The sequence below is a fragment of the Anser anser genome, assembly GCF_964211835.1.
Source record: "Anser anser genome assembly, chromosome: 1".
Classification (NCBI taxonomy): domain Eukaryota; kingdom Metazoa; phylum Chordata; class Aves; order Anseriformes; family Anatidae; genus Anser; species Anser anser.
The window spans coordinates 55473702-55490239 of NC_139720.1; the positions used below are offsets into that span (position 1 = coordinate 55473702).

General features: G+C 53.7%; 2 protein-coding genes across 6 annotated transcripts in view; one reads left to right on the plus strand and one right to left on the minus strand.

Annotated features, from left to right (window-relative positions):
• The window catches only part of TMEM184B (transmembrane protein 184B), a 28576-nt gene extending 14161 nt beyond the window's left edge, over positions 1 to 14415 (plus strand). The window contains exons 4-10 of one of the 2 annotated variants that reach the window (XM_083814273.1): positions 2511 to 2601; positions 3139 to 3214; positions 6220 to 6311; positions 6549 to 6718; positions 7934 to 8128; positions 8985 to 9008; positions 9747 to 14415. In XM_083814273.1, coding sequence (XP_083670399.1) covers positions 2511 to 2601; positions 3139 to 3214; positions 6220 to 6311; positions 6549 to 6718; positions 7934 to 8128; positions 8985 to 9008; positions 9747 to 9988 — 890 coding nt within the window. In that variant the 3' untranslated portion in view covers positions 9989 to 14415. The remainder of the gene's footprint in view (positions 1 to 2510; positions 2602 to 3138; positions 3215 to 6219; positions 6312 to 6548; positions 6719 to 7933; positions 8129 to 8984; positions 9009 to 9746) is intronic. The other variant, XM_083814272.1, reaches the window with a different exon arrangement.
• On the minus strand, positions 13170 to 16394 carry MAFF (MAF bZIP transcription factor F). Of its 4 annotated transcripts, none has more exons than XM_083814578.1 (3): positions 16309 to 16394; positions 15330 to 15383; positions 13170 to 15253 (listed from the first exon to the last, which is right to left on the minus strand). In XM_083814578.1, exons 1-3 carry the CDS (start codon positions 16327 to 16329, stop codon positions 14840 to 14842), a joined length of 489 nt encoding a protein of 162 aa, XP_083670704.1. In that variant the 5' UTR covers positions 16330 to 16394; the 3' UTR covers positions 13170 to 14839. The 4 variants fall into 4 exon arrangements, with proteins under 4 accessions (XP_083670704.1, XP_083670705.1, XP_083670706.1 ...); XM_083814579.1 differs by having other exon boundaries at positions 16229 to 16329; XM_083814580.1 differs by lacking the exon at positions 16309 to 16394 and adding an exon at positions 15821 to 16101.
• Positions 16395 to 16538: the final 144 nt, after the last annotated feature.

The following is a 16538-nucleotide window of genomic DNA, read 5'->3' on the forward strand; positions in this document are numbered from 1 at the left end:
CCTCCTTCACGTCCGTGACAATGCTCCGAGGTGCAGCAGCAGATGGCAAACATGCACACATGATTCAGAAGGCATCTTTGTTTGGGCCCATTTATTTTTTTTGTTTTATTTTTTTTTTCCCGTCCTTCCCAGCCCCACGTGCGTGTGTAGGTCTAGCAGGAAGTCTGCTGCTCTGCGAAACTCCTCTCCTAGCAACTGCCACTGTCCCCCTGCCTTGCGCAAGGAGTTTGCAAACATCAGAGCCTCTGCTCAGGAGGCAGCCCACGCTCCGTAGCTCACCGGCTTCCTCGGCGTGTTGTGCTGTGCGACAGGACTGCAGGTGGAGGTGAAAGCACCTTCAATCAGCAGGTTCTCTCCGTTGCTTTTTCTGGAGGTTGCTTTGAAACTGCGTTCTTGTTCTCTTCCCTCCTTTGCCATTCATTTTTATTTTTTAGGAAGGTTTTAGTTTGGGAATCGAGGTGGGGTGGCTCTGATAGAAAACGCTGGGGAGAAGACCCTACTAATAAATGATGAAAGCTGTCTGGGGCCACCTGTGGGCTGCATTTCATGGTGTGTATTAGGAAGAACGTGTTTTGGTGTTGCTCTTTCATGTGACTCCAGCAACCAGGTTTGTGCAAAAGCAGCAACACTGACACGAGTAGATTTTTTTTTTTTGGTTATGTTGATGTCATGAGCACATTTGGAGAATACAGATCAGGACTGGGAGAACAGCTGTTCTGCTGGTGCAGTTAGCTTCGATAATCAGCACTAGTTTATTTCGGGGATGGAGGGACAGATACTTCCCTCTCACCTCTGTTTGTTTTTTTTTGTTTACTTCCTCTGATGTCATCTCTTTCCTAGTGACTGGGGAATGGGCAGCTGCTATTGTAATGACCACATCAGAGGGCAGGGGTCACTGGAGGATAATAAGAAAAGCTCGGCTTTTCTTCCTGTAGATGCTGGGAGCTGTCACCTAAGTTGCTGACAAATTGCAGGCAGAAGAGGTTACCACGGTTATTTAAATACATTTTCCGTGTTTGGTGTTTTCTTTCCTAATTGAGGCTTTCACAAAATCAGCGCGGTGTGAACGTACTGAACTCTGGTCAGCAACAAAGGTTACAGATGGAATAACAATTTCCCGGTTACATAAGGAGAAGCAGGTATACCCCAGGCCTTTATGTGCTCTGGCGTTCCTGCCAGCTAGGCACATCTAGAAGCCATTAATGCGATGTTTTGAGACTGAGCATTTTGGGGAGCGTTGAGTACCTGTTTTCTAGGGCATAGCTGGGATGCTTGTAGAACGAATTAGAGTCGGTGCCTGCCTCTGACTGTGGAAGTTCATCCATATGGGAAAACAGACCTCAGGTCTAATAACTGGCTATTTGGGGAGGTCAGGTTTTCAGCATTGTTAGGCTTTTGGTCTCATTCAAAAGTTCCTTGACACTTCTGTTTCCATCCCAAGTTAGTTGGTTTTTGCATTGTGTCAGTGTCAGGGACCAAAACTAGGATCTGGGTAGTGGCGTTCCAGGGAATGTCCAGGGATGGTGTATCATAGAAAATAAAGCTGAAAGAGAGGTTACCTGATCTGTCATTTTGCCCCATGTTTCTATGTGGCAAATTTAGGAGTAAAGTCCTTGCCCTAAAAAATCTCAGAACTACACATCAGGATCCAACAGCGACAACAAGTTGAGAGAGTGGCAGACAGGTCACGTAGGGGCTAACTCTGTGCACAATTAAGTGGGTTTGGATCCCATGAAAAGGAAACGTCTATAATTATGGTGAGAGCCCTCCCCACAGTGTCTTCACCTCTTTTATGTGTATCAGCACAGCTGAGCCTTGAAGGGAACTGGAGTGGGGCAGAGTATTAGCGGTCAGTCCGAGAAGGCTCTTCCTTATCTGCACCAAGCTGCTGGGGAAGGCAGAAAAGAGGTGGCCCGACAAGAGAGCTGTTCAGTACGCAAGAGATTTGATCTTTCAGAGGAAATGAAGCACAGAGCCTGTTTGTTCAAAAGTCTCCACCGGGCATGAAAACAGAGTTTCACTGAGCGGTAAAAAATACTTTTTCTCCAACTCTTCTGTCTCCAATCCAGTCACCTCAGAGAGAGGGGGAGACTGCTCATCACTTCAAAGGGTGAAATCAGGAGATAAGATGTGGTTGATGGATCAGAAATAAATTTTCCGTATGATTTAGTAGCCGTGTAATGTCGTGGAATAATGCACAGGAACTCTGTAAAGAATGGCACCTTACAGATGCCAAGTAAAACAGAGGCTGACCACAGCTTTAAAAGGTCCTGTGACCCTTTTGGCATGAGCTGTGGAACTGGCCTGGGACCTTGGCCAAACTCCAGCTCAGATAGTCTTGTAAATGCTGAGGTAGGAAGATAAATACAGTGAAAACAATCTGGAGGGCTTTGAAAGGAAAGATGCTGCATAAGCAGTCCCTGCTAATGTTTGGGTTGTTGCCTGCTCTCTCGGTCCTTGCACCTGTTTTGAAGTTGGTTGTCATTTTGCTCTGATTGATGTCTTTGCAGCCTTTGTAATATACAACTTTCTCAGCCTCTGCTATGAGTACTTGGGAGGGGAGAGCTCCATCATGTCTGAGATCAGAGGGAAACCAATTGAGTGAGTATTTGTCCTGCTTACAGCGTGATGCTCTCATCCTTCCATGCCCATCTGCTGTGCCTCTGTCCCTGTCCTGTCTCTAAAAAGTGTGTCAGGTGGCAAACGTCTGCTGGGACTGGGCAGGATGGCTCGTGGTGATTTGCCAATATCCTGCTCTGAGACAGATCAGGCTGATCACGGTCTCCTGGGCAAGTTGGATTGATTCACAGCTCTTCTGAACACCTGCCTACTCCTTTGTTTCTTTTCTTCCATTCTTCTCCTTTGAATCTTCCCTGTCTGCAGTTGGTTGTGCATGCCCCTTCAGGGCTGGTTTTCTCCCCATGCTACTCAGTTTAAAAAAAAAATAAATTAATTTGGAGTGTGGAGTTAGGGTGTTTTAAACATGCCTCTGAAAGAGGCTATGGCTGTGACTGTGGTCACGACTGGAGAAAGCACCAGTCCTGTGACTGCTGCAGATGTAGGCAAAGAGGGCAGGAATCTTGTGCTCTAGCCCAAATCTTGCTTCTGATCGCTGTCGTCTTGTGGTGGTTCTTTCAGGTCCAGCTGTGTGTATGGGACTTGCTGCCTGTGGGGAAAGACCTATTCAATTGGATTCCTGAGGTTCTGCAAACAGGTATGGGCTGAAGCAGCTGTGCCGTTCTCCAGAACCGAATGAAGTCTGTGGCGGGGGTGGCAATGTTGCCTTCTGCTGCTGAACTTCTGAGATGTGCATTCCTTTTAATGGGTTTGTAATATCGTTTTGAGGGAGGCCTGCAGACTGCTGAGAGGCTTTTCTTGTTTTGGTTGTGTGTGTGTGGTTTTTTTTCTTTTTCTTTTCTTTTTTTTTTTTTTTTAATGATGTTAATATTTTCTGCTCAACCCCATTAGCCCTGGGACCTGACATTAGCCCTGGGAAGGTACTCAGAATTTTTCTTCCCTTTCTGCATTGCAGAGGTCACGACTTTAAGAAATGGATGGCTGGGCTGTGTTGCAGACACCCAGCAGTTGTGTAACAGCCTCCTGAATTCCCATTGCTGCCGTTGTGGTTAGAGTTGAGGAGGGGGTGGAGGTTAAGCGTGACACAATGCTTTGTAGGAGGAAACGGGTATTGCTCACCGTGTGTGTGTGTGTCTGTCTGTGTGGGATTGGGTATGTTGATGGGGAGGGAATGAGGGATCTAAACCTCGATACAGCCTTCGTCTGCTCATCCCTGGAGTTCAGGTCAGTCACCTCTGGCTGCCATGAAACAGCAGGTGGGTTTCAAGGCTTTGCTCACGGACTGAAATGAACACATGAGGCTTCTCCGGAGACAGCGTGAAGCCGGTCTGGTTCTTTGAAAGGGTTCAGGTCACTGTAATTCCAGTCACTGGGGCTAGATCTCTGCCCTGGCTTCTCCTCCACATCATGCCCCATCTTCTGTGGTTTAGCAACATGCAGGAACATCAAAAGTACAAAGCAGCCTCTTAGTAATATCCAGTGGCAATCTCTGCAGCGTGGTTGGCCTTTCTCAAAATAACACATCTTTTTCTCCACTCTGGCTCTGCCCTGTATTCTGCCCTCGTGGCTTTCCTGTTTTCTTCCCTGAAACTTTATTCCTAAACTGCTCCCCATATGTTGTCTATTCTCTTTCTCTTGGGGTTCATTTGTGCTCCCATATTTGATTCCATGCATTACCTATTCTTTTTGCTCCTAATTTTAACGTTTACCTTTTAAATGTGTCACGAGCAGACCTAACACCCATCGAGGTGAATGAGTGCTGGAGAGAGAATTTCCCTTAGACCTCTTATTTCTCATGTCTCGCAGCCTCTGGCAAGTATCTCTACATCATGGGTTGCATGTGGTTGTGTTTGGGAAGTTTTTTGTTTTTTTTCTTCACAACAATGAGAACGAGAAGCACTTTTCGGGGGGATTTTGCTGGCTTCTGCAAATCTCGAGCTCATTTGGTAACTCTGGCTTAGGTGGCCATTTCGCTTTTGCTTTTGCTTTGCTGCTGTCTGGCAGCAGTTCTTCTCACCAGGCCAGCCCTTTGCAAACAACTAACTCTGCTGTGGAGGCTGCGAGGGAGGCGTCTTGCAAAGGGGTGTGTTGAGTACTTCCCTCCTTCTTGGCTCGAGCTGGTATGTTGCCTTGGTGAGAAGTCTTTGACACCAAGACTCGCTTTCTGGTACTTGTAGACTTCCAGGATTGGCGAGTGAGACCTTCCGAGGCAAATTTCTGGGTAGGTTGGTGTGAAAGGGCAGCAGAGCAGGTGTCGGTGCTGACTGGTGCAGTATCCCTCCATCGTGATGCTGAGGAAGAAGAACGTGCTGAAAGGAGCCCCCTGCCCATCTTATCCCTGCTCCCTAGCACTCCCACTGCTTCCCGCCACCACCTGCCCGTGTTTTCTGCTTTTCCAGCCCCTTTCATCCTGGGAAAGTCTGTCTGCATGTTCCGACCTCTCCTTTCCATCCTCGCCACCAGCCTCAAGTCGTTCTCAGGCAGGTTGCTGCCGAGGGTCACTCAGTCTGCACGCGTTGCCCGAGGTCCTGCAGCAGCCGGGTGGCGTGCCGGTGGCTGCGCTGTAAAACCTGGACAGCTCATTTCCTTCGAGTTGTCTCCATCGAGGTTCTTTCTGGGTCCGTGTCTGGTGACCCTCGTGGGTCACACACCATCCATGCGCTTCCCGTATGCTGTAGCATCTTCTGGGGAAGCGACTAAAAATAGAAGGCGGTGGTTTGGATTGCGGGGAAATGGTTAAACCATCCCCAGATTGGAAGGAGGGGAAGCTCAGAGGACGGAGTTGTTTACCAATTAGCTTGACCTTTTCCAGTTCACATCTTTACAGTGACTCACGAACTGGCATGTGCTGGGGTTTTTAATCTCCTTGAAGTCTTATGACCACTAACAAATTGCATCGTATCCAAAGCAATTATTCCTCTTCGGTTTTGCTTTCTTTCCATACACAGCCCTCCCCACGTGTGCAGGTCAGCACCTGCCCAGGCTCTTGCAGTCTTCTTTGGGGAGACGTGGTGATGTTTTCAGGGTCACAGTCTGCTGCTCTTTTAGGGCCTTGGCATTCGGCTTTCCCTGTTCCCAGAAAAAAATGAAGCGTGGGGTGGCTTTGAGAGAGGAATCCTGATAGGAGCCATGACGTATACCTGTAGTGCCTACTGCCAGACTGGACAGAGCTGATCCCGAGTGCTGCAGAGTCTTTGGGGAGATTCAGAAAAGGCGCGTGGGTGACAACAGAACGGCTGTAACTTCTCTCTGGCCAGACAGTGTACACAAAATGCCTTAACGTGGTGGCAGCTGTCACAGTTCCTCCTCAGAGAGCTGGGTTTCATCTCTTTCACCAAGGAGGCCTTGTTACCTAGCTTTATGGCAACTCCAGCTTGGGGTGTGCTTCCCTCCCCCAGCATTGCTTTGTGTTGTGTGCTTCACCCTACATATGCTGTGCTTGTACCATAGCACAGCACGGGATTGTTTTCATGCAGTTACTGGGCGTAAATGTGCACGTACTTCCTCCGAATCTCCTCTGTCTCCTGTTGGGTGCTTGCACGGCAAGTCACGGTGGACACTGACACGTGCACTGGGTGTTTGTTTGCGACCTTGGCCTCTTGCACCCGCTGCCTTCTCACTCCTCCTCTCTCGTTCCCGCAGGCTACCCTGCAGTTCTGTGTGGTGAAGCCCCTCATGGCCATCAGCACCGTCATCCTTCAGGCCTTCGGCAAGTACCAGGATGGCGACTTTGAGTAAGTTTGTCTAGCCTCTAGGCCTCGCTTTCCCCTTCCCTGCTGCGCTTGCAGCCTCTGGGGGTGCTGGGCCATGGGAAAAGACTGGGGTGCTCGTGGGCTGAATATGTACGTGAGAAAAGGGGTAAACCTGTTGGCTTCAGTTCTTTTCTGCCCTAGTTTGGGGGAGAAAGGGGAAGGGCAAGGGGAAAGGATCATACTGAGCTTTTCGGGTGTTCACATATTTTCTCTCTTCAGTGTAACCAGTGGCTACCTCTACGTGACGATCATCTACAACATCTCTGTCAGCCTGGCACTCTATGCCCTCTTCCTTTTCTACTTTGCCACACGTGAGCTGCTCAGTCCCTATAGCCCAGTCCTCAAGTTCTTCATGGTGAAGTCTGTCATCTTCCTGTCCTTCTGGCAAGGTGAGCTGCTTTCCCCATCGCTTGTAGCCACAGGGAGCTCTGTGCAGGGGCTCAGATGCCAGAATTCATAGAACAGATGGTTAATAGCCAGAATGTCTTTCTGTTTATTTATTTATTATTACTTTTATTGGATTTGTTTTACGGTCTTCTGTTGCTTTTCTCAGGGAGAGCTGGTTTGCTCGTTTTCCTGTTTCTTTCTGTGCTCCTGAATCCTCGCTGTTCCTCCATGTGCACGTGCACACACATCTCTCTGGCAAAACCAGCTGTTTGGCTGAAGGGTCCTTTGCATTCCTGAAGCAATCGTAAAGCACGAGCTGCCAAGGTTTTATCTGCGTGCTGCCATTTTATTGATTAAAGCGACACATTTAAATTATTACTTTTGTAATGCTGTGTAATCAAAATTGTAATGGCTTGTCTGTGATGCCTGTGAAGCAGCAAGCTAGCTGAATGCCACAGGAGCACCACCAAGCACTGGTGTTCGTGAAGGGCGTTCAGAATACACACACGTCGTGAGGCAGACGCGCGTTCAGAAAGCCTAAATTCCACCTCAGCTTAGTGCCTCTTACTAATTGGCTCTGAGCATTTCCCTGTTCGGTGCCCTACTTAAGTTTACCGAGCTGCACTTCAAAGACTAATTGAGTAGGAACTTAGGTGGAATTTAGGCTGTTGGAGTACGGCCCATCCTCCCCACGTACAGACAGACTAATAAGCTGTCTACTTTTTCATCTCGAGCCATCTGGTCACACGCTTTCTGCCTTCTCTGGAATTCTTCAGCCAGCCACCTGGTTATGGACAGGGAAAAATATCTTTCTTACAGTTGTGTGTCATAAACAGTTTATGCTTCAAGAGAAAAGCTCAGTTACCTCTTTTTTTAGCTTTAGTTAGTGGAGGTGCTGAGATCACCCGTGGAAATAGCTGGCTGCTTTATATCCTTTAGGGCTGAAGGCCTGTAGCAGCTAGTTCCCAAGAATAGTTCAGCCGAGGATAGAAGAGGATCAATGTTTGAACATTCCTTGCTTAAACACATCTATTTCATTTATTCCTCCTTTTTTCGTTGTTGTACAGGTGAGCTAGGGAGTATCCAGCTTGCTCTGGTTGTGGTTCCTGTGTTAAATGGGTTTGCATTCCTAGAGCATAGACAGCTATTTCCATTTGCCCCCGTTGGTGTGTAATCATGGTTTTCACACGTTTACATGAGGTTGTTGCTTCGTGTAGGGATGCTGTTGGCCATCTTGGAGAAGTGTGGTGCCATCCCCAAAATCCACTCCGCCAACGTGTCTGTGGGTGAAGGCACGGTCGCTGCTGGGTATCAGGACTTCATCATCTGCGTGGAGATGTTTTTCGCGGCCATCGCCCTGCGCCATGCCTTCACCTACAAGGTGTACGCGGACAAGAGACTTGATGCACAAGGTAGGAAATGTGCCGGTGCGTATGGCGTGTCTGTGGGGTGGCGAGACTGGGTGGAGATGGGTCCCTCCAGCTGCCAGCACTCTGATATGACTCCCGACCTGAACGCTTGGAAAAACATCATGTCCCCTCCTCCGTGGCGTCTGAGCAGATTTCGTTGTGCAACAGCTCTGCAGGGCAGAAACCTTGCCTGAATTGCATTGTTCCCTTTTCGCTTCCCTAGTGTGCCACCCACGGTAGCTTGTTGCAGACCTCAGGGCTGCAAGAAGTTGCATCCTTTCGGTAGAGTGGGTTTGTCCTTCTTCCTGTCTCCCCAAAGGGGAACTCCATTGCTCCAGATTGTGCAACAAGCTGAAGGCAGGAGGGACAGGGCCTGAAACAGGCTCTGTTTTGACTCCAGCTTGGGAGGATGAGGCCGTGCTTTGGCAATATGTTTGGCTTGGAGGAGGAGGATCTTCCTGTAATGACTTTGAAGGTGGAGCTGCTAGAAATCTTGTTCTGGGGAAGAGGGAGGTGTAAGTTCTCTAGGAACTGGGGCTTCTCGTTTTCCAAATAAAGGTGTTCCTTCCTGTTGTGGGGTTCTGTGCCGAGCCGTGGGAAGGCAGCACCCCTGGGCTGTGTTCGTGTAGGTAATCCCTCCATCCCAGCCAGCCCCAGAGGTTTTGGCAGGATGGTGGCCGCAGCTGGGGGAGGTGAGATCTGTGTGTGTTGAAGGGGTAAACCAGCTGCCCGGTAATTTGGGGGTGACTTGGTGGCGGGTCTTGTTCAGTTCTTGTTATTTCCTCTCTCTCTTTCTCTCTGTCTCTCCCCCCTCCTCTTTTTCTCCCTCCTTTGCTTTGGCCACTCGTCCCCGATGCAGCCGTTCCATCGTACGGGCCATACGGTAGGTGCAGCATGCTGTGTGTGTTCGTCTCAGCTGGATTTAACTGGGATGCCCTTCTGTCCTGGCTCCCAGCCTGCCTACTGCCTCTTCTCTCCCTTGTCCCCCCTTCGTGTAGCTCTGTAACCTGACTGCCTCGCACAGCTGCTCTAGGGTTGTCTGGATCATAAATCGTAGAACAGCCCCTCGGGCAGTGGCATAACCCCGCGCTGGAGCGTTCGTGTTGGGCCTGTGTGAAACATCTCTCCCCAGAGAACTGCACGGGGCCGGTCTGGTCTCTCTCACCGCAGCCTCCCTTCACTTTCACGAAGCTAATCGGCATGCCTCGGTCGTTTGGGGAGCTTGTCCTCGGGACTGAGCAGAGTCAGAGGCCCGTGCTGGAAAAAAAAAAAAAACAACACCTTTACAGAAGCACCTCCCCACTTGGCTGTCTTTGCTGCACACCTGAGCCAGCACAGGTAGTGCGCAGTGGGGGTTGTTGTGGGGGTAAAGTCCCATTCTCGTGGCACGGCCTCCATTTGGTGCTGAGGTGGATTCTCTTTAGGACTTCAGGGGGAGCGCTACTGGTAAAAACTTGACACCGTTTGTGTGGCATTTCCTCAGCAGCTGCTTAAGGAAGTCTGTAAATAAAGCTCTGCAGGGTCTAGGAGTGCATGCTCCCTGTCCTTACCTTCATGCCGAAGGGCGTGGGGGAAGGCAGCAGCGTCCTTCACGTGTCCCTCCCCATCTTGCCCCCGACAGGTCGTTGCGCTCCCATGAAGAGCATCTCCAGCAGCCTCAAGGAGACCATGAACCCTCACGACATCGTCCAGGACGCGATCCACAACTTCTCCCCAGCCTACCAGCAGTACACCCAGCAGTCGACGCTGGAGCATGGCCCCCCCTGGCGCAACGGCGGTCACGTCATCTCGCGCTCCCACAGCTGCTCGGGTGCCCGTGACAATGAGAAGACCCTCTTGCTGAGCTCTGATGATGAGTTCTAGGAGGGGAAACGGCCAGTGCAGGCCGTCATTTTTCCTCTTTTGTTGGTTTTTGTTATTTTTTTTTAATTTATTGAAGCATAAACGTGCGAGTCATATCACTTCCTAGAGAGTACAGGTTGCAGAAGTGGGCAATTCCCATTAGGTTTTGTGGGTACGGACGCGATGAGTGGTGTGGAGTTAGGGGATTGGCCAAGACTCTGTTCTTGAGCCCGTTCCTTCCAGCAGCAATTGACTGGAATTAATCGAAGCAAAGCTACGGGGTCAGGGGCTCTGGCCTCCCCCACTTGCCCAGCTTGGTGTGGCACACGACTGGCCAGAGTCTGGAGTTGTGGCCAAAAATGTTTTTCTTTTCAGCTGGACAACCTGACCTCTTCGTGTTCCTCCTCCCGAATGGTTGGTGTAGGCACAGCTTGCTCTCCCAGCTCCCTGGTACTAACGTCTCTGCGATCTTTGGGAAATGGGATTAGGATGCAGTGGTGAGCGTTCCCAAGGACCAGACTGGAGAATGGTCTTTCTGTTAGCCATTGCCTCGAATATTTGGTCGGGAACAGCTTCTCCCACCCCTCTTCAGCACTGGTTGTGCAGTCCTGTACGTAAGCGAGCAAAAGGGAAAAGGACGGGACTTTCTTCCTGTTCCACCCTCTCTGCATCCTCTCTGCTCCCCGCTGAAGCTCAGCAGGGGTGGAATTATTGTCTCACAGGGGCAGGGTTTGCTAATCACCAGGTTCACATCTCCCCTGCGTTCCTGTGGCAAGATGCCTCCCTGGAGCATCTGTCTCCCGCTCGCAAAACCTGAGGAGTGGCCGTGATAGGTGGTGGGAGTTTGCACAGCTCTGGCCCTTCCATCCTTCTGGGGGGGAAGGAACTTTTGTAAACACTAAGCTGTTCTTTCCTCTTGTTCCCTGCCCCTCTTAAAGACGCGGATTGCACCAGCCAGCTGTCAGAGCAGGTCCCGGTCAGTCATCTTGCAGGTCCCCCCTGCGAGATGCACAAGCTTTGCCCTTAGACTGGAGTATCCAGAAAGGGACGTCGCACACTCCTTTGCTTTTCAGCTCCGTAACCATTCCGGGCCAAACCAGAGCAGGCTTGAAACCTGGCGCAGCCTGCTTGAAGGTGTCCCTCTGCTTCCCAGGCAGCAGCTGCTGCTCCACGCTTCACGGGCCCTGCAGCAACTGCGCTGCTCTCCAAGGTGGAGCCAGCATCCACGGGGTGAGAAAAGAAGCTTCCCTTTACATTTGTCAAGTTTTGAATTGCCTCCTAGATTTTTAGTGGAGCCAAAATAAAAACAATCCCTCTGTGGATCTGTCCAGGGACCAGGAACTGCTTAAAACTGTCTGGGGAGCGGGGGGAGCACACTCGAGTGCCATAGATCAGACGCCCCTGCCCCTGAAATGGAGAGGCTGCAGCAAGTTTCTGCTTTTTTCTTGCCTCTAGTTTCTCTGTTCTTCTCCCGCTTGACGCCTGCCTTGCCACAAGAATACCTTCACGTTTCCAGACTGCCCCTTGCTGCTCTGCTAGAAGCGGGGTCTCACTGCCTGGAGTTTGCTTTTCCTCTTGTGTCGCGATCTGTGCGCTTGCTCGTTCACTTTCTCACAAGCAACCGCGAGCACGGGGCTCCTCTGTTCCTCAGCACCCCTCTCAGGGCTGCGCGCTCACATCCAGCAACGCCACGCAGCTGGCTACTGCTTTTCCTAAATCTCACCGCTGAATAGACATGCAGATGCTTTCTTTTTCCTCATCCCATAAGCTACCTGGACAGCAGGACTGAAGATTGGATAGGCTTTCCTTCCGTCTCCTGTGGCTTCGATGAATAGTCCTTTAGTTTGGGGTATTTGTTTTAAACGTCTTTTAGAAAAGCGGGGTGTGGGACGTGATCCCTTCCCCCTGTCCCTGTATTTGCAGGTCTTGGTGACACCCTGGTGTCACCTAACCAGCAAGCGGCCCCGGTGTCTGTTGCATGGGGTGGCTGAGATCTGAAATCTCTGGAATGGCCCTCTTGAGCTTGAAGATGATCTGGGCTTGGGGATACGTTTTCTGAACTTCGTTTTAAAAACGGATGCTGCATATGTATGCCGTGCATAGGATCTGGATATTCTCAAAGCTTCCTCTCTGTAGTGGTTTAAAGCATAACCCTCTTGCACTAGCTGCCTTCGGAGAAACCTGGTGAAGAGCTAGCGCCCAAACAACAGCCAGCTGCCCTGCGTTAGCGTTTCATATATATATTTTTTAACACTACACGAGATCATCTCTGAGCTTCCTGTGCTCCCTTGCGACAGGCAGGTGTCAGAAGGAGGATTGGCTCTGAAGCCTCGCCGGCTCGGAGGAACAAATACCTAATTTTGAAGACCCAGAGCTTGAGACTGAGGCCACGGCACCTCACGGCCTTGCAGGTCTGCTCGCAGTGGCCCCGGGCCCTACCCAACCCGTCGGCTCCAGGAGTAGGCCCTTGGAGCTGTTCCCCTCACCTGCTTCCCCTCTCTGTCCTTCCTTTTTGTTTACCATGTAACATACCCGTGGGGTTTGTTTATTATTTTTCCAGGTAGAGTAGTTCTTTGTATATAAACGACTGAAAAAAAAAATTGTATGATAAATAAGACAGAGCCACCTAGTTTTGTACCTATCGTGTTTAACTGATGTGAGCTCAGCGACAAGCCGCTCTCTCTATTTTGGTCTTTGTGACGTTATACTCTGCAGAAATGAGCAAATATGATGACAAATAAAAAAATATAGAGATAATATAGATTGTACATAAGCTGCCTCTGCGTGGTGGTGTCAGTGTGCGTGACTTCTGTGAGCCAATTTAACATTTTTGCCCAGTTTCAGGGACCGAGACTTCGCCGGTCTTGTCCTCAGAGTGCCCAGCCTGGTGGCTCCTGGTCAATAGGCAAGGGAAACTCTTTCTGATTTTGCTGATTTGAAGAGGGAAGATGCATCCAGGAGATAAAAGCATCACCAAAGCTCCAGCAATGAACCTGCAAAGCCTTGTACACCAGGATCTAGTTATGGGAGAAGAGGAAGAGCAACACCCAAGAGTATAAGTTAGCATTGGTTTGGAAGTCATGAGCTCTGCCCCATCCCAAGTCTTTTTGGGGCATAGTTTCTTGAACGTGTCCTTTAGCAAAGCTAAAGATGCAGAGCCACAGCTCTAGCCCAAGGTTCAAGAACGACCAAACACACTCGCTTTGGAAAAAAAAAAAACAAAAAAACTTGCTTTATTTGTAAAGTCTACAAAATACAGAGGAGTCGGGTAGGACACATACTGTAAGTCAGAAAATAAATAAGTATTTTTTTTTTGCTCTATATAAGTATAAGATAAAATGTGATTTGCATATATAAAATATAAAGTACGGCTCTGTACCAACATCCTGGCTGTGCCGAGAGGCGGAATGGCAAAGAGGACGTGAAAATAACTTACGGTCGTGCAATAAATAAACCCAAGAGTAGTCGGGGCGGGGGGGGACTCTAACCACGGTGCCCTCCCCGTGAGCGGCAGGCACCTCTTTTTGGGGAGGGATGGAGGCTGCAGCCAAGGCGGCTGGCGTGGCGATACCGATACCACGGCAGGGGCAGAAAGGGGCGATCACAGGTGGTGGCAGAGGCCACACATGAGGCGTCCGCCTCCCGCTACCTCCCCGGTGCTCATCAAACCCAACTCTCCTCCGGCTTTTCAGCCTTCTGAAGAGCCGGTCGTCCCGTGCTGGTGTCCAAGCTGGAGGAAAACCCCAAGGGAGGCATGACCGCCGGCGGGGCGGCTCCCAGGAGCAGGGATGCTCTGTGCCCTGGCTCCCCACCTCCCGCACCTCCACCTCTCCCTGCAATTCTCGCAGCCTCACCTCCTGCTCCCGGAGGCCAGGACGGCCTTTCCGTGTGCTTTATGGCCAACGGGGCGCAGGGGAGCGCTCGCCGGGCTTGGCGTGGCCGTCCGAGCTGGCCTGCGCCGAGCAAAACAGCGTTTTATCGCCACTCCAGCTGCCTCCGCTTCCTTCCTGCCCGTGCCTCGGCGTTTCAGAGACGCCCGGCCGGGCCGAGCGTCCCGCGGGCAGGAAGAGGCGTGAAGGATGTGCGTGATGGGGACAGAGAAAACAGCACCTCTGCTTCTCCCCTTCGCGGGCAACAGCCTGGGCTGAGCCCCTCACGTCCCCTGCCCCAAGGACCCCTCCCCTCCACTGCCATCACCTCCGGGCTCCCCCAGCGCTTCCCCACCTGCCCACCCATACCCAGGCGCCAACCTGCAGCCACTTTCTCTCCCCCTCTGACCTGCCACCTTCCCTCGCCATCTCCGTCCTGTCTCGTGGGGCCGATACCAACCCCCTCCATCTTTTTCCGTCCGCCCATCGCCGCCAAACTCTCTCTCTCCCCCCATTTCCCTCCCTGGTACGTGCTCCTGGGAGCGCCTGCCCTGCGCTCAGCTCTCCCGCATCGTCCCCCCCAGAAAAAGGGGCACATCATTTTCCTGCCAGCTTGGAGCCGTGGGACGTTTCCCTGCCTCCAGCCGCGTGGGCTCATCCCCTCCTGCGTGCACCCACCAGGGAGAGGGGTGCCCGGCCGGGGGGGGCTGCAGCAGGGGACGGCACTATGGGGTAGTGCCAGGTTTTGGGAGCCACCGCTGCCTCCGCGGGGGTCCCCCATGGGGTCCTGTCCACCCCAGCACACACGTGGTGGCAGCTCCCCCTACACAGGAGGGCTGGCCCAGCAAGAGGAGGTCTGGGGACCAGAGGGGGAGGATTCTGGGGACACGTCCCAGCGGAGGAGAGGTCAGGGAGGGCTTGGGGAGGCAACCCTCGAGTTGATCCGTGGGGGAAGGCGCCCCGGGGGGTCCGTGCCCGGCCGGGGGGGGACGGGGGGCCGGCACTAGGAGTAGGCGGCCTGGTTGGTGCCGGACTTGACGATGGTGATGACGCTGGCGGTGGCCACCTTGGCGGGGGGCCCGTGGGCGGCCACGGTGCGGGCGAAGCCCTGCAGGGCCTCGTACTTGCCGCGGAGGGTGTCGAGCTCCAGGCGCATGGCGGCGTTCTCCCGGGCCAGCTTGTCCACCTCCCACTCCAGCTCCATCTTCTGCTTCTGCAGCTCTTCCTTCTGGCAGACGCGCTTCACCCGGCAGCTGGCGGCGTAGCCCCGGTTCTTCAGCGTCCGCCGGCGCTGCTTCAGCCGCGCCACCTCCTCCTTGGAGAGGCCCCGCAGGTGGTGGTTGAGCTCCCGCACCGACAGACCCATCAGCTCCTCATCCGACAGCAGCGGCGTGTTCTCCCCCAGCTCCCGCTTCACCTGCCGGACAGACCGTGTGAGACCCCCGATAACGCACCCCCCCGTGACCCCCCTGGGTCTTCCCCCCGCTGCTCACCTTCAGCGCCTTGCTGGAGAGCCCGTCCGCAGCCATGGTCGCCCCGTGCCAGCCCTGCCGAGAGAAGAGCCGGGTATTGCCTGCCGTGCGCCCAGGGGTGACGCCGACCCCCATGTCCCATGCCCAGCCTTAAAAACCCCACGTCCCATCCCTCCCCCTTATAAGAAGTCCGTAACAGAGGCCAACAACAGCGGGCCTCCCGTCCTCCTTCGCCCCCCGTCCTCCTTCACCCCCCCGCGGGGATGCTCTGCCGTGGGGACCCCCCGAGCGCCCCAGCCTCGCCTCGGGGAGGCCGGGCCTCCTCCTGGGGAGGGCACCGGGGCCGAGACCCGCCCGGTACCTCTCGGAAAGCAGAAGCGGAGGCTCCGCGGGGCGACACCGGGCGGAGGCGCCGGGCCGGGCCGGGCACGAGCGGGGTCGCCCCGGGGCGAAGGGGGGCGAAGGGTGGGGGCCGCGGCCACGTCGCGGGGGCGGGCGAGGCAGCGTCTCACCGTGATTCAGCAGCGACGGGGGGGCACCCGAAAGCCACCCGGACTCTGCCCGTCCCCTTCTTTTTTTTTTTTTTTTTTTTAATTATTGTTGAATATTTCCCCAGCCCTACGGGAGGAGGGCGCTGGCTGCCCCAAGCGGCCTTTCCCCGCCTCGGGACCTCCCCCCCCGCACCGCCGGCAGAGCGAGGAAGGAGCGGAGGGGGGGGGGGGGGCCGGAGGGGCCCGGCAGCCAGGCGAGGGGCTGGAGGGGAAGGGGGAGGCTGATGCAATCGGGGCCCAGCAGGGCGAGACGCGGGGCCGGGAGGGACGCGAGGGCGCCGAGCCGAGCCCAGCCGCCTCCCCCCAACCCCGGCCCCTCGGTAGCGAGCCCCCCCCCCCGCCCCCCGGCCCCCTGCGCCCCGCGCTTACCGGGAGAGGCCGCGCTCGTCCCCGCGGCGGGCGGGCGGGGCGCGCTGCGCCTCCGGCCCGAGCTGCCCGCGATTACTCACCCGCGGATTCCTTTCATTCATAAAAACACAGTCATGCGCTGACGTCACCCCCTCCCGCGCGCCCCGCCCCCGGGAGGGCCCGCCTGGCCCCGCCCTCTTCCCCCCTCCCCGCCCTTCACAAAGATGGCGGCCGCGCCCCCTCCTCCTCCCCCCTCACTCGCCCCGCCCTTCTCTCCCCTCCCCATTCGCTCCTCCCCCCCGCTCCGCGCAGCCCATTGGCTGGTTGGCGG